Source organism: Primulina huaijiensis, chromosome 6, assembly GCF_012295235.1.
Source record: "Primulina huaijiensis isolate GDHJ02 chromosome 6, ASM1229523v2, whole genome shotgun sequence".
Classification (NCBI taxonomy): Eukaryota; Viridiplantae; Streptophyta; class Magnoliopsida; order Lamiales; family Gesneriaceae; genus Primulina; species Primulina huaijiensis.
In genome coordinates this window covers 16,257,989-16,275,391 of record NC_133311.1, presented here as the reverse complement: position 1 = coordinate 16,275,391, position 17,403 = coordinate 16,257,989, and the positions used below count along the sequence as shown (strand labels likewise).

The window sequence follows — 17,403 nt, the reverse complement described above, 5'->3', positions numbered from 1 at the left end:
ATTTATCTTGGAATTATTGAGAAAGTTTGGTTTATCAGTATTAGTTTATCAGAATTTGATTCCAACTAATTTTAATTAATTTTAAGATTTTATAATAAACTTTGTTATGTTTGAACATATACGTACAATGAATAAAAAAAAATATTTTTAAATAATTTATTTAAAGGAATAATTTGGAAGAAATGTGTCAAAGGTAAAATATAATTTTGGCATTAAAAATTGTAGTCAAATAAAATATAAAACCATAGGATTTCTGGAATTTCCTAATATTATATTTAACCAAATCTTTAATTTACAGCTTTTGATTTAGGAGTTATCATTGAAAACTAGCAAGGCACAGAAAAAAAATTTCGAAACAAAGGTAACTATAACATATTTCATATCTATGCAATATCATTGTACGAGATTTCTATGGTAATCGATTTGATCTTTCAAATACATCAATTTTTTCTTTTAAAAGAACATTTTTCACAATACTTTTATCGTGATACCTCACACTCCATCTTCTATTGGATCATGAGGAGTATTTGAATTGGTTAATAAACTATTAGAACAATTTGAGTTAACTATTTTGGTAATTTTGACGAATGCAAGATAGTTACTATATGAACTTATTATATAGTCGCACTTGCATGGATATAAAGCTTTACATTTATTGGTATGGAAAATTATTTAAATATAATTATCTTTTCTGCAATAATTAGACTTAGCATACATGAAAGTACATTTTATATGAGGTTTAAAGATGCATGCATACATAAAATTGCAGGCAAAATGGTCAGTAGTTTCAAATTAGGTTGATGAGAGGAAATTGAAGGGATTTATTATTGCACGAGTAAACTTAGGTCTCGACAAGAAGAGAACGAAAATAACTCACTATCTTCCTTCCGAGCAAAGGAAAAAATTACCACAATTAAAAAGCTTAAATCACAAGGAAATATAAAGTCAATATCACATTCATACATTAAATTACATGTTTCCAATATATGGACCCAAACACTAATTAAAAGGATTCTCACACTAAAAATCTGCAATTTACATGGAATTCACACCAGAGATCATAGAAGAGACGAATTTTCCTTAGCTGAACGAAATTTTTTTAAGCATATGAGAGGTGAACAATACCGGCATGTGATACCATTCTTGAAGCAAATTTTGCACATGCACTTTAGCATAGGTTCTGTGGTACTACAATCAAGAATCTGATCTTCAGGCCAAATCGAATATGGCAACCTATGGTAAAACTTTCTGATGTAGCCCCTTTCTCTTGGCTCAATGGCAGGAAGAACCCGATCCATCTGTTCTTACAAATACCTGAGCTTATGCTGACTGTCTTGAAAATATCACAGACAAGCCCGGGAAAAAATTAAACAGGTCCTTTTAGCATTTAGTCAAAATTTCAGCCCCGGTTCTTGTAATGAGAATTGTGTGCTCGAACTGTGCTGCAGGGCAACCATTGGCTGTTAGAGTAGTCCAGTTGTCTTCCCATGTCATGCACTCTGTAGGTCTCAATGTAAGAATCGGTTCTGCGCGAATGGAAAACTTCTCTTTATCAAATAAACCAAAAAAAATTTAAGAAATGTGTTCATACTCTGGCAACAATTTAACGTATATCAGCAGACAAGCTTTTGTAGCAAAGTTCAATTGCATTCAAAGGGACAAATCAAGATTTGATATTCCTCTCCAGTTCATATTGTTCGAATATCATCCGATGATTTAAAGCCAACAAAGAATAACATGTACGACATATAAATGTACAGCACGCACCAATGGTAAACGTTTGCCCCTCAACCATGCGGCCAGCCTTGTCATTACCTGCAGAAGAAGTTAATTTACGTAATTATATAACACAGCCAGTCAAGAATTTTAATTTTCATATTACATATCAAAATAACAAACACAATCAGGAGCCGGTAGAACACATACAACAGAGGGGAGGAGAACAAATTTCTCTACTGCTTAAACGAATTCACAAAATAACGAACACGGTCAGGGTCCAGTAGAACTTGTACAATGGAGGGGAAGAGAACGAATTTCTCTACTGCTTAAACATGAGTGAATTCTTTCCTCAGGATCCAAAATAGTACACTAGTGAAATAAGAATAAAATTATCACAAATATATTGATTTTATTAGACAAAAAACAGAGTCATCAGTTTTCCTCGCGATCACTTCAAATTCTCTTTCAAGAAAGGTGATATGATCTTAAAAAAATAAAAAAAAATCACATGAGCAAGTTGGGGGAATAATTAATATGTAAAAGCATAACAGATGTGTGTTCCAATATCCTTGACCTCATTGAATTTAAATTGAAACTAGTTTGTTTTTGGTCAACCAAACACTTTTAGTTCCTTTTATGACCTTTTCTCATTGACTGTTCCTTTACCATGAATTTTTACCCTAACGAAGTTAGAGAGGTTACAATAAAAAAGATGTAGACTGATAAATGCCATAATTATAACTGATCAAACAATTTTACACAAGCTCTCACCTAGTATGATACTTTTTTTACTTAATACACTCGATCGTTTTAGTCTTTGTACTTATAAGCAAACGAACAATTATAAATAAAAATAACATTAATCGTTCCTTGAGGTGCATGTAGATATTCATAGTAATTAACAAACCAGTACACATATGGTGGAACTCGAGAAATGGCCTTACGGTGGTGAAATATGAAAGGCTCAGAATGGAAAATAGTCCCTATGCCATGTCCCACAAATCGGTCCACCACTCCATAGCCAAATTTTTCAGCATGGTCGCTGAGACACCAAAAAGAAATTGAAAACTGTATAATTTTAGCTTCTATTCAGTGCAATACAGAACTAAAAGATTTCAGATCAGCATAAGCAGATATATCAGCACAAAAAAAATAAAATAAAGAAAACCGTATGCCTTCTGTTCTACACTTTGTTTAACTAGTAAAATATATTATTTTATACTATCAGAAAGGAAGATTTTCTCCAGGCTGTGATTACGGCTTCCATTTTTTTTAGTGCTTTTAGATCCAATTTACTGTCATCTTCTGTTTTTTCAAAAATTCTAAGCATAAATAATATCATTAGTTGTGATAAAAAAAAAAAGAACAAATAAAAACGCAATGCAAATCAAGGATTGTTGGTTCTGCATAGGATTGGCGCACGTTAATTGGCCTTTTAGTCACAGCACTAATAAATCATCCTGCAAGACTTTGGCACTCACCAAAAAGGTGACACTGGAAAAAACATTAACCACACTTGTGAACTATAATATCCGAATACGTTGGTGAATCCTCAAGTACTGGATTGTCATATCTGTGCAGATTATAATATCCTATTATTGGTCATTCTATGGTAAGGTACTAAGCTTTCACAGTTCACACAATATCTCTAATTTATCTTTCTAGGCTACGAGCAATTCCATGTAATATATGGAATGCATAGCTGAATTTTAATACCTGATTCTCTTCCCAATTTTCCTGAAAAGAGCACCATCTTCGCAAGCAGCAATGCCCTTATACATGCATTCTTCTGTCACCTGCCATTGAATATAAAACGTAAAAAGGGACTAAAATCTCAATTGTTAAATGTCTTAAAATAAATGCAACTAGAAGGATGTTGCAGACTTGCTAGTGCAGATAAAAGCAGAAGATACCTTAACAAGCCTTTTCACTGAGTTATTCACATCGCCACAAATAAAAGTTTTTGATGTATCCCCATGATAACCCTGAAAGAGACAACTGATTAATAGGATTACAGATAATCTCAGACTTTAAGCAAGACTAGATATATGGTGCTTAGACACATGTGTATCTTCGATATCCTACATTTTTAGAATGCTTTGATAAAAAATATTTATTATCAATTGTGTAAATTCTCAAGAGTATCAATTTATATTTTAAAACCTCTGCATGACCAACTTCTCATGCTGTCTAGTACATGTTAAATTTGATATTCAATGGTAAGCTGAACCATACATAATTCTTAAACATAATCTTCAGCTGTGGGAGAAGTGCAACATTGAAGTTGTAAAAACAAAAAAGAAATATAAAATATAATTCATCACTGAATTTAATTCACAAATTTGCAGAGACAGTTTATTTGTTTATTTTTTCGTACGCTAGTTGAGTCCAAAGTATAGGATAAACAGTCATGTCTTAAAAATAATATAATGGTATGTAATGTTTTAAAAATGATATTCTACCCAATGGTTTGGTTAGTGATCTATAGTTACCGACAAGAAATCAATCATCAGCAGCTCACATTTAAGTACACAGTCACGTCAATGTTTATTATATCACCGTCCTGCATACAAATGGATATTTTTTAATGCAGAAATTCAATTTTAGAAGTCAAGCATAACCTGATCATATGAAAAAATACCTGTAATTGGCGAGAATCAGGAATCCCATGGCACATGCACTCATTAACTGATGTGCACACACTCTTTGGAAAGCCCCCATACCCTAAAGGTGAAGGGTATGCACCAGCATCAATGATCATTTGGTGAACAGCCTTATCGATTTCATTTGTTGTTACCGATGGCTAGGATGCAATTTAACGTCAGTATATTGCAATGGTCAAGTAAAAATAATCTCCCAACAAAGTCATAACGTTCCTAAATTATCTAGGTTGGTTAAAGGTAATGATTGAAAATTAAGACGACCGATCAAGTCTATCAAAACATAGTGATCGACTTTTTAGAACTCCTTTAACCCTCAGACATACAAACCAAAAATCAATTGTCGATAAAAATTCTAAAAAATAAATTCAGTTTATTTTCTTAATAATAATCCACCGAGTCATCAAATATTTTCGATTATAATAATATTACTTTAATTGTAATTTATTGTTTGTCGATTTATAGGTCTTCAATGACAGAATTGAGTATGTTTGTCACAATTTCTCAACTTAACTTGTAGCTCTTTAAAACGTGAGTGAAACAGGAATCTATTTCTTTTTTTGAAAAAGGAGATTATCCGAGAATAGAAGTGTCTTAACTGTTCAAGTATTATATTATATATTAGTATAAACTTCAAATTGTAGTGGAATTTGTATCTGTTGTTTGCAGCTTCACTCCAAAATAAATATATAAGTAGGTTGGCACAGACACGTCTACCAAATTTGGTCCATATCAAATGAAATGGGGCTTTGATGCGATAATATTAGTTGTTATACATCATTAACCCTATTTCTTTAGATGACATAGATAATAACAATGGATGGCTTGTGGAAAGATTGCATATTGAGAGTGATGAAGAGGACAAGAATAATTTTGAGCATGATGATAAAAATTTAACATGCATCAATATTATACAAGCTTGGGTAGTCCATTGCGCTATTTGCGAATTCAGATCTTGATATGCATCTTTTTCGAAACCTGGCTTCTATAACTTGCATCCCTTGCCTAACACTTAGGCCCGTGGAACTTATATGTCATACATCTAGATTCAAAATATTCTGCCTTAATACACCTGGCTTCTATAACTTGCATCCCTTGCCTAACACTTAGGCCCGTGGAACTTATATGCCTCCGAATGCCTAGTGCAGAGTTATAACAAGTGCAAGGCGAGGTATATGTTTCCTTTAATTGAAGTTTCAAAGATGTACTTCACAAACTATTAAATAAACAAATACTTATCAGCTAATAAGAAAAAATGAATGGCTATGCCCTTCATGACTATGGCCCAAAGAAAATTCACTAAAGGGATGGCTTAGATGCACTTCGCAACTATGGTCCAAACAAAATTCAATAAAGGGAGATCACTAGAAGAGATCCGCAAATAACAGATCTAGTAGAGAAAACATCATCTGCTAAAGAGAAATTTTAGTAAGTCCTAATGTTCGACCAAACTTCTGTTAGCGAGACTCTAATTCAGATATGTAATTGCATCCTTAACCTCAATGATTTGGCTACACGAGCCTCGACTAAGTCCCAGAATGAAAAGAAAATTTTGACCAGAAACTGATAATAACAAATGAATAACTACATGTAGGTAACCACTCAAAGACATATGCACCAAGGGTATCAATATCTTATGCTAGAGTTGATAAAACTGTTCATTCTCACCCTAACCAATGATCCAGCATGTTCTAGCACCCGAGCGGCAAGCTGGCAAGCAGCCCTCAAGTGGTAAATCCCTTCAGAATCATGAATTTGATGTTTGCTTGAAATTTCTGGCAACACTTTTGAACTAAGGTAAGGAGGCTGAGGAATATGATCAGGCACAAGAAGCCGTTGTGATACCTTTCCACGCCTTAGAGGAGGCCTTCTTTTAGATACTGTTGGCTTCCGAAGATCATGTTCCCTGTGTCAATAGAAAAAAGTTCACAATCTTGAAATGATGGGCAAAAGCAGACCAAGATAGAAAGTATGTTTAATAAAGATTTGCACCAATAGAAATTGTATCGATACAAATATATCGATAAATGGAATATAAAACATAAAAACTCAATTCGACTCAATAAAAACTCATTTCATGTGTATTAGAAATACAACAATATAAGCTTGTGGTTCCGCTTGAGTCAAGTTCAGTAACAAAGACTCGGATATCTTTTCAATCCCCCTCACCCCATAGTATTTTAGGTCTAATTGCAACTCTAGATTTATCTTAACAGTAGTTCTCATCAATTTTCAAGTATCCTGAATTTAAAGTCTCCAGTAAAGCTTGTTCCTCAAACCTCCTTCTCTTTCATAATTCAATTCCAATACCCTTTAAGTTTGCATTTGATGAATATGATATTTCTCATTACACTCCTTTTTTATACCTTCATGAAGCAAAGCATTTTGAAAAAAAGATCAATGTTGTGATTATTGTGAGTGTACGAGCAAGAAGAAACAAATTGTAAAATGGTTTTCTAAGATAATATGACATCAACCGGAATTCTGTAAATTTGAGTTGAGTCGTGGTCGCAAACCAAGGAGTCTAAGTCTACACAACAATTTTGGCCATAAGGTCACAAACTGAATTTTTAGCACATTATGTATTATACATCAATGCCGTTATTTCTAACTCACATAAAAAAAGTATTCATGAGATTACTCTGTGTAGTAGATATTTCTACATATTACAAAGATCATTATTTACATAATTTTATATCAAATCTGTTGCTCCCTCAATCCGGCCAGCTACATTGTTGTTCCACGTCAATCAAGTTACAAAATCTTTACCTGCGTTGATCTAAGTCTAGAAAGGAACTTGTGAACAAGAAACTAGACTAGGATATGAGTTATTTTACAGAAAAAATGCCCAAATCAACCGACATTGCTTTTGATTACTTGTAAAGTTAAACCTTCAATAAAATATTGCAGTAAAAATAAGTGTTGATTTCTATTTTAACCAGATTATAAGTGAAGCATATAGTAATAAATAAAATTATAAAAAATCACTTCATGCTACTTGTGACCTATGATAATCCTACAAAAGCATAAAATTACCTTTTTATTCTAATGGCCTCTTCCAAACCCGATACTTTTTTCGAATAAATAACAAAATGCCTTTTTAAATCTGAACCTACAACCAATTTCACAAAAGAATGTCACAACGATAGTTAAATCCAATATCACAAAAGAAAAAAATCCTTCATAAACCAAAACTCAATCTAAGCACATGAAATTTGTACTATATAGATTCCAATTTTTTAAACATTGGGATGAACAGATCATCTTGTGAGAGCTTAACATAATATATCTACTATGAGCAATCGTCAATGAACAAAGACTCCAATTTTGTATCCCTTGGTTGCAAAATGAAACTAAAATCACAGTAAAAGAATTTCCAAATCAAAATTTTATAAGATTGTCATGAATAATGATATCAAATATCAACATGCATAAAGAATTCAAATTTACTCAAATGATGAAATACAAACATAATCAGTTACTCAGACGCAAAATGGCCTCAAATTTTCAAAGAATAACAATTGCCCAATTCAAAATATTACTAGATTATCGTGAACACTGATACAAAAGCAAAAGGAGCTGAAGCTTACAATAGAAACTAGAAATAATAAAGACATACAGATGAACGATTACGCAGGCATAGAATGCACCTAAAATCAATCTAAAAGAACGGCTCAATTCAAAATGTTTACAGAACGGGTTGATAATTCAAAATCCTTATCCAGACACGAACGCATACAAGAAAGAGGCAACGGGTGGCAAGAGGTGAGCGGAGCCCCCATAAGAACACTGAAAGATGCCGATAATTTGGGTTCGTCATGAAGAAGTGAAGATGAGCCGAGTTGGGGAGCTGCTGACACTGAAGCATTTGCAAAAGCCATTCTTACTTCAATTCAGACGGAAAAAGTAGACCACTATCTACTGGTTTGCGATTGAATTAACGACCAAGATTGATAAGGGACCGTTTGGTTCAAGAACGGGTTACTTAATATGGCCCATGCCATTTTTGGTTCGACCCAATGCTTGGGCCCGTAAACATTTGTTGCACTCAATTTTAAGAAAAACCAAAATCCAATTAGATTCAACTGACAATAAATCATTAATATTAATAAAATATTTATAAAAAAATATCTATAATTGAAAAAATTTCCTATTTAGAAATACAATCTTCTTCGAAAAAATTCGCCAATATGCCCTTTTAAGATTCATGGCAAACATAAAAGTGAAGTAAAATTTGCGGGAGTTTTTGTAACCGATTTGGGGACATATACTCTATCAATACGTTCACAGGCAGGAGTTTTTTTGTTTATAAATATTCATCTACTTCACCAACCGAAACGGATGTTTACTTTTGTTTCGATTCAAGTTGAAGATGGGTAATTAACTAATTATTGGAAGGCTCCGTTTGGTACGTGTGATGGGATAAGTAAATGATTAGTAATTAGAGTGATTAAAAAATGAGAGATATGGATTAATTGTATGATGTGATAAATAACATAGTGTTTGGTATGATTTTAAAATGATTGATTAATTTTGTAAATTTTATTACAATGACCAAAATGCCTCAAGTGTTAGTTAAATATATATTCTTAAAATAATTGGATAAATAATTAAATATTTATAATTATAATTTACATTTATTAAAATTAATTTAAATATATTTATTAAAAATAAAATTTTAAATATGCATTTACATTAATAATTAAAATAGTAATAATATTTTGGATGTTAATGTTAAATAAAGTTTAGAAATAATTACAATANTTTCACTAATTTTAATTTTCATATTATATTGAATAAAACAATTCAAGGGTATTATGGTCAATATACAATCTTATCATTATCACTATTCAAAAATTATACATTATCACACATTTGAAGAGGGATATTTAATCACACAAATAACATAAATTATGAGGGCTTTCAATCATAATGAATGACCTCCATGTTAAATTAAAAATGAACCAAACATGAGATAAAGGATGATTATTTAATAATCATTCTCTTATCATGGCTACCAAACATAGCCTTAGCATAAAAAGTAATATTTTTTCATAGATGACCAAAATAAAAGACACGTCTCACAAAATACGATCTGTGAGATCTTTTCACACAAGTTTTTGTCACACTTCTTGGTACATAGATAGTTTTAGCAAATTTAAAATATAATTTGTTCCATAAATTTTCAATGACTTAAATTTAGGCATAATCAGTGTGTGTTTATATAAATATATTTATTAAAGTGTGCTTAATTAATATAGGTATATGTACTTCATATCTAAATAACTTGTGGGCGATATTTATATATGAACACAAAAAGAGGATTCCTTTATTTATTTATTTCTTTTTTAGAAAAAAAATTACAAAGATGAGGATTCTACTTTACACATCAGTCATCAAATATTTGATTCTTGAATTTCCAGTCGCCTGATCATCACATTTCGGTCTTTTCTTCGGTTTTTCGTTTGTACAAATTTGGCCAGAAACTAAAAACAACAATCCGACCACGGACGAGATATCCGACGATTCAGAAATTTTTTATTTGACGTTAGTATTTTTCAATGTCATGTCAGCATTTTTCAGTGTCATGTCATAATTGAATGAGATAGTCGAAAATTAAAAGTTGATGTATGAAAATCAAAATTTAAAAACTTAATGAATCAAAACTAAAAAATAACAAATTAATGGACAAAGAAATTATTTCTCCTTAAATTTAATATAAGACCATCTCTTATTTTATAAACCAAAATATATTTTCCCAACTTTTTTTATTGCATATTATACTATTTATCAACAAAATACGTTATATTTTAAAATTTATGATAGTGTTTTCATCTGTTACGATATGGTACCAAAAAAAAAACCCCGAAAAACTCATCTTAAAAATTTGAAAGAGAAAATTGCATTTTTTATCGTATGTATTTGATTATTTGCGATATTAGTCATTTACTTTATCAAACTTCAGTCTTAGCTTTGTATCTTCCGATTTTTGATAACTTTAGTCTCTGTCCATCAACGCTAATATAGCATTATATACTAAAATTGCTAAAAAAATCAAAGATAATAAACTAAGATTGAAATTTGATCACATGATATAAATTATCAAATCTCAAACAAATAAATATACATACCAAAACTGTAATTTTCCCAAATGTGAAGTCTTTCATGTGATCACCTCCTTTAAGATATTCGGTGTAATGTCGATCATTCGTGTAAAGTGATAATAAAAGGCAAAAACTTAATTTTAAAAGTGGCAAAAAAAACATGTTGAACGTCGGTTAGTGTAATTTGAATTTGTGACAAGTTGCAAGAACATGATTCCATTATTCTGGTCCAGCATTAAAGCTTCTACGCATCCCTAAATTTTTTTTGAGTAATCTCATAATTTTTTTAGTTGGGAGAGATAATCTGAATCGTCTCAAATTTAGAATCTAGTGTCAGATAAGTCATTAGCCATAAGTAATAATCTTGAATAAGTTACTTTTTTTTTTGTCATATTAGTTATGTATATTTGTCTTTCTACTACTTTAGTCACTTATGAATTTCTTTGTCAAATTTCAGTTTTTGTACGTTATCTTTGTTACTTTTGCAATTTTGGTTCATTTGCAATATATATGTTCGACATCAAGCACGTAAATAGTAAAATATTTTGAATTATTACAAATTGAATTATCGATCATTTGATTGTATGAAAATAAGTGAACTTAATACATCATCAAGTTCATACTTATATGACAATATATTGGTGAATATTAGATTAGATTTACAATAAATTTTTTAATTAATTAATCGTAATTCATGTCTGTTGTTGTTATAAGCAAAATATTTTTTTTATACGTTACGGGTAGATGGTGGTTAAATATATGTTAATATTAAATTCATAGTAAACCTTTGAATTTAAATAATTATGTCGCGCCACCTTTAGTTTAGTACAGTAAGAATATAAATTTTGAAAAGAGAAATTGTTTTTATTAATTAAAATGAATTTATTTTACCTTAAAAAATGCGGAATTAATATTCCAATGCAAGCCACCGTACTATATATACTTTCCAAAAAGAAGAAAAGAAAGAGTAAAAAGCCTATAAATTGGGTTAAAAGTATATTTGACAGTGATGATATAATAGAATCGAGTGTGGCCAGAACGTGGCCACATTATACATTAACCTTCCCATTTCAACTCATTCGAAGTCACCAAGAAAATGCACTGATGTTTACCTTAATCTCAAGAATATATATTTAAAATTACGGAAATCAAGCTAAGAAATCTAATCAAGCTAAAAAAATAATAGATTTCGTATATTAAAATCCTCAAAAATAATTTATTGTCATGTTGTGTTATTGAATTATGTAAAATAATTTCATGTCGGTATGATGTATGTTTCTGCGTCTTACGCGCGTTCAACATGATCCGATCGAGGGGCGATGAGAGTTTAACACATTATTTGTATGCATGAATCAGATTATGGATGTGTAAAAAAGATGAAAAGTATAACAAAAGCCAAAAGTGTAGCCTTAACTAACCCGAATTTGTCTATAATTTTGCATAGCAAAGCGAAATGGAAGATATGATGTTGATCATTTCAAGTGTTGTTCCTTTTGCTCGGTTTAACCGCAAATTATGACCATGATTCCATAAATCTTTTTCAATTTCTAACAAGTTGAAATTAGTTTGGCAAAGATGAAAACCATAAAAAATATATATATATTTAAAAAGAAAAAGACCAATCATATCCTAAAATTTTCTAGCATAACACGTAAGAAAAAAATTGGTGTCCCCGCTTGTAACTCTGAAAATTGTGATGTTCTCTAATTCAGGAGCTGGGAAATGGAATATTTGGGGTGGAAAATGAAAAGGATTTACAGCCTTTCAAGATGGCCTTCATGATTAGATCCATGCATCATATAGATTTAGTAGGTAGATACACAGTAGGAGCCAGATGGATACAGATATTGATTTGGAGTAAATACTAAATATACGTAATATTTTTTGTATGTATGTATGTATATATAATATTATATAGTTTTTATATGATTAAAATCTACTGTAGACATTTATGTGAGCACCGTTTAGATGTTGTATTATAAATCCAATAGGTAGATGTAACCTTAGTCGATGTTCAGACAGGTAGGTGCTCACGATGAATCAAGATATCAAAACTATATATATAATATTTGGTCTTTTGGTATCAACTGTTGACACTTATGTGAGTATAATTGAGATGACATCAATATATCAAATATACATTTTCATCATATTCAATAAATAAACGTCATTTGATCTAGCTAACATTGTTACACAAGAATTCACTTTTGTAAAGATTCCGGTGTTGATGTGTATAATATTAAAAATGATTTGTAATCTCTGAAATCCATTGTACTGTGAGACAAGAAATGCAAGTGGAGAAGGTAAAACAGGTACAATGTATACAGACAACAAAGAAGGCATGCTCAACATCGGATATGTATAACTAGAATCCCAACACATTAGGCCAAGGCACGTAAAAATCAATTTTTTAATGTATATGTGATCGAAAGTTGAGTGTCTCAAAATATTCGAATTGATGATTATATAAATGTTTGATCAATAATTAGACGTTCGATTCTTCTTATCAACATTTTCTTTGTCGAGTTTGTCATATATGACTTGCAAAGTATACTTTATCTGATTACTATGATTTACAAGTTATTGTATTAGTCGAAAGTTAACTAGAACACACTGAAAATAGCGATTGCTGCCATATTTAATCATGAAAGGTAAAGGTTACACTTCAAAACCAAGAAACAACTGACGTTCTTTTTGTAATATTTCAAATTCTCTCCACCTCTAATCATGGAATTCATCTCTATGTACCTTTCTTTTTTCGTCAAAATACTATACAGTTAGAACTTTTAGCAACTTCCAACAACATTACAGAGAAAAAGAAAGAAAACGAAACAAAATTAAATTCAGAAAAATAGAGAAAAAAGTGATTAAGAAACTAAATGATATTATTGTCACAAAACATCAATAACCCTTTGTTTCTTCCTAAAGTCCAATCCCAGAAGCTCGATTTCTCTCATCCTTTTCCCACTGCAGCTACCATTATCTTCAATGGCTGCAGCAGCATGAACCCTACTCGGTGCCTCAAATATGTTCACTCCAAACAGCCGAATTATCTGACCGGGCTGGACCAGGCCCGACCCCACTATTGATCCATTGTTTCTCGAGGTCCAATCTATGTACAGATGCTTATCCGGGCCGGTTGATCGTAGGAAACTAACAATGTCGCCGGCCCGAAGATTCTTCTCCTTCACAAACCTGCTCCAACCCTTTGTTAACACATAGCTTTGGCTGCTATTCCAATAAGAATATCGAAATCTCCACACCTTCCCGCACAAATCCTCGAAATTTAACAGCACCCCTTTTGTGTTGTTTCCGCTTTGTAAAGGGAAGTGTTTTTCCGCGTGTTGTTTCGGAATAACCAATCTGTTAAGCTTTCCGACGTCGCTGGGCGTCACCGCCTTTTCGAAGAGCTGTTCCCGGTCCTTCGCCGCCGCATCTCCGCCGTTGATGAAACCGAAAGTCCCATCTTTCTTGCCGCTACATCTGCCATTGACGCCATGGTTTTTCCTGCTCTGCTCGAGCTCATCAATGTAAGTATGTTTCCTCAGCATGTCCACGATCTCAGCTTTCGAATGAGAATCCAGGAAAACCGCTTCGACCCGGTCATCTTCAGTCTCCGACAACGGCTTAAAGTTAGTGACAGCATCGCGGCCACGGAACCGCTGCGCCGCAGTGTCATAAGTTCTGGCAGCTTCTTCCTCTTCATTGAAAGTACCTAACCAGACCCTCTGATGCTTCTCGTAGATTTGCGCACCCCACCTTCCATTAGGCTGCGGCACCACGCCTTTGAATCTTGATGAAGGCAGCTTCCTGGACTCCGCTTCGATCCCGTTCTCCGAATCGATGATGACGCTAGCTCCGCTGCCGACAAGGCAGAGAGTCGCCGGAGACTTGGTCACGGCTGCCGGTGAGGTTGTAGGCGGCGGTGTGACTGATGTGGAGTCACTCATGCTTTCATCTGCTGAGCTCGCATCCATTTTATATATATGTTTGTAGAAAAGAAAGCAAATTATGTATTCTGTAAAGAAAACGAGTGAATTATGAAATGAGTTGTTGGACTTGGGAAGAAGGGTAGATATATATATATATATAGCGAAATATAATAACAACATGATGAAATAGTTGCTATAATATCGTACATCTCTTTTATTATTTTTATCTGGAGTGGGTCAACCCTAGAGATGGTGAGGAAGATGGGGTCTCTACCAATTCAAATTATCTTTAATTTTGTTAAGTATTTTATTATATATTTTATATAAATTTCAAGTTCTTCGATATGTGTAAACTCCATTAAATATCTAAATCCATGTATATATGATGAATACGTATGTACGAAATAAAATACAAGTGCCGGAATTGTGTAGGCTACGCATTGAGGTGGGGTAAACAAGATAACGAGAGCAAGTTGGTGGGATTCACATGCATCCAGCGTGGACCTGTTTAAGTAAGTTCATCCCCCCCTGGGTTTTGCTGCTTGCTGCTGCTGCTGACATTTAGCATGATCTCCCCATCTATGTTTACACACATGTAGATTTACATTTTCTTGTGAGTTACTTACTATTCATGCACCATATAAATTACCTATAAAGGACATTATATTTTTATTATTGGAACTTGCATTTGTTGATCAATGTGTAATCATAATCCATTATTTTGTAATTTTTTTAATATCAGTGTTGATGTGAGGGTGGAAAAATGATGATGTGCTACTAGAAGACGATGACAAGTCTTCAAAAATTGTTGACGTGATGTCATAAATTTTCGAGTTAACGTAGTAGTATGTGAATCATGTTAGTTAGGTAAATCACACTGGACAAGTCTTGCTCAACATACTCACCTTGAGAAGGTATCAGTAAGAAGAATCAAACTCATAACTATTGACCATACTCACACGCTCAATCAATCCGAACAAATTGTATGTATGAATATTATTATATGGTTTGTGTGGAGATGTTTATCTGGAAAACAATGAATGCAAATAAAAGAAAAAGGGGCTAATAATGAATGGGGGATTGGGGAGTAACAATTATATGCTTCCACTAGTATGGGGGTGTATGGGCCAATGTTAATGAAAGGATAACTGGATAGACTTGAAACGAAAGAGACATGAGAAACTCATCCAAGAAGAATTTTCTTCACCAAGTCCTACCTGTCTTGATTTGATTGGTCATCTCCATATTTTGTTTGTTTTATTGGCTGGATTCAGTTTAGCACATCTGGTTCCATAAATAATTTATTTAACCCATAAAATGCATGTATATTTTCCAACGAATCCCTCACAATTTCACAAAATTTTAATGTGGATATTTTTGAAATTGTTAAAAGGGATGACTCTGTCGATCTTCCTACCACTTGTTAATTGAGCTCACCCCACTATGTATAAATGTTGACAAATTAGTCAATACCCTCAACAATCGAGCATTTGAAATCAGAGAGGACTTGGTCAAATTTTTGCCAAGAGCATACTTAACTCATGTGCAATCTCCACCACTAAAACTTATATATATACATATATATTTTAAGTTTCCCTCCATGTTTATTCCAATTTTAATATATATTTCATACAAATTAAGTCCCGTGATTATACCAAATACTTTATCATACAATAATAAAATATCTAGTCATCAATACTTTCGTAAAAGATATTTTCCTCTATCTTATCGAAACCTTCGACCATTCTTGTTTGGTAATTTTAATGATCAAAGAAGAAGTTGCAAACACGTACAATCTGTGGGCTACGGCATCTTATATAGAATAGCCTTTATTCTCATAAATCTGCTAACTCTATATTTATCACCATTAATAATAATAATAATAATAATGTTGAGTAACATGGGAAGGATATAATAATAATTATTATAATAATATTGGGATTCCGTACGGATAGTCCTAGCTACCTAGCTGCTGCTACTCCTCAAGGTCCCATGTTACAACGTCGGTACGTAATTCATGTCAAATATATAGTTTTAGTTCAATATAGAATTAATCAGCATTTCTATACATGTGTGTGTATCGGTGAGATTATGTCACGTTCCGAGATTGAAGTTAGTCGACATCGACATTATTTTACAATCATATAATTAAAAACAACAAAACTCGTAATATAATATAAACTAAAAATCAATTTATTATTTATAATCCATCATAAAATTGATTACTGATGATGTTGGGTCGGGACCGGAGTTAGTTTTGCTATCAATAAATGATATATTTTTTTAAAATGTTACGTAGAGAAAAGGTACGGTACCAAATGTGTGCGTAGCAATACGGAGAAGCTGTCCTTGGTGTGGCGGTGGATCTCCTTACAGGTGGGAACCCGTGAACTTGTTGGGTTTCGTCACATGCATGTAACGTACGATCGGTCGACAAGACAATTAATTATTATTATATATTATTATTATAAACTGTCATTTAAAAATTTTGTATCCAACCAATTTTATATTTAATCTGGATAATCAGACGACGTTATAAAAATTGTCTCACATGCTTTCCACTATTAATTATGAGTAGGTAAATTTTAATAACATGTGGAATTGATCATTTTGTAATTTGTAACTTCGTAATGGATTCTTGGAATTACGGCAAATTATAATAGCGTCAAGTATCAACAATTTTATTTGAGTTTGTGTAACAATTTCTCTAGTTTGTCGATGCAATAATTTGGTATGTTTTAACCTCATATTGCTTTATAATTGATTATACCAAAATCGTACGATTAATAACTATCATGTATGCGTCCAGGGGTGTAAGTAAGTCAAGTTATTTGTTCAAACCTCGACTCGAGTTTGATTTGATCAAGTTCGAGTAGCTCGACTCCTCAATCGAGTCGAGTTTTAACTTTTCAAACTCGAGTAGCTCGCCGGCTACTTGAGTAATTATATATTATTATTTTTTATGATACATAATTTAAGAGTATATTT

At 32.3% G+C, this 17,403-nt stretch overlaps 2 protein-coding genes across 3 annotated transcripts; both read right to left on the bottom strand.

Moving 5' to 3' along the window:
- Window positions 1-917: 917 nt before the first annotated feature.
- Window positions 918-8,333, bottom strand: LOC140979730 (methionine aminopeptidase 1B, chloroplastic-like). Of its 2 annotated transcripts, none has more exons than XM_073445280.1 (10): window positions 8,113-8,333; window positions 7,416-7,491; window positions 6,048-6,285; window positions 4,361-4,522; window positions 4,241-4,282; window positions 3,633-3,704; window positions 3,436-3,515; window positions 2,664-2,761; window positions 1,768-1,815; window positions 918-1,526 (listed from the first exon to the last, which is right to left on the bottom strand). In XM_073445280.1, exons 1-10 carry the CDS (start codon window positions 8,258-8,260, stop codon window positions 1,381-1,383), a joined length of 1,110 nt encoding a protein of 369 aa, XP_073301381.1. In that variant the 5' UTR covers window positions 8,261-8,333; the 3' UTR covers window positions 918-1,380. The 2 variants fall into 2 exon arrangements, with proteins under 2 accessions (XP_073301381.1, XP_073301382.1); XM_073445281.1 differs by having other exon boundaries at window positions 8,119-8,331.
- Window positions 8,334-13,160: 4,827 nt separating this feature from the next.
- On the bottom strand, window positions 13,161-14,557 carry LOC140979729 (AP2/ERF and B3 domain-containing transcription factor RAV1-like). Its single transcript, XM_073445278.1, has one exon. The coding sequence runs from the start codon at window positions 14,458-14,460 to the stop codon at window positions 13,375-13,377; it is 1,086 nt and encodes a 361-aa protein (XP_073301379.1). The 5' UTR covers window positions 14,461-14,557; the 3' UTR covers window positions 13,161-13,374.
- Between the last annotated feature and the right edge of the window lie 2,846 nt (window positions 14,558-17,403).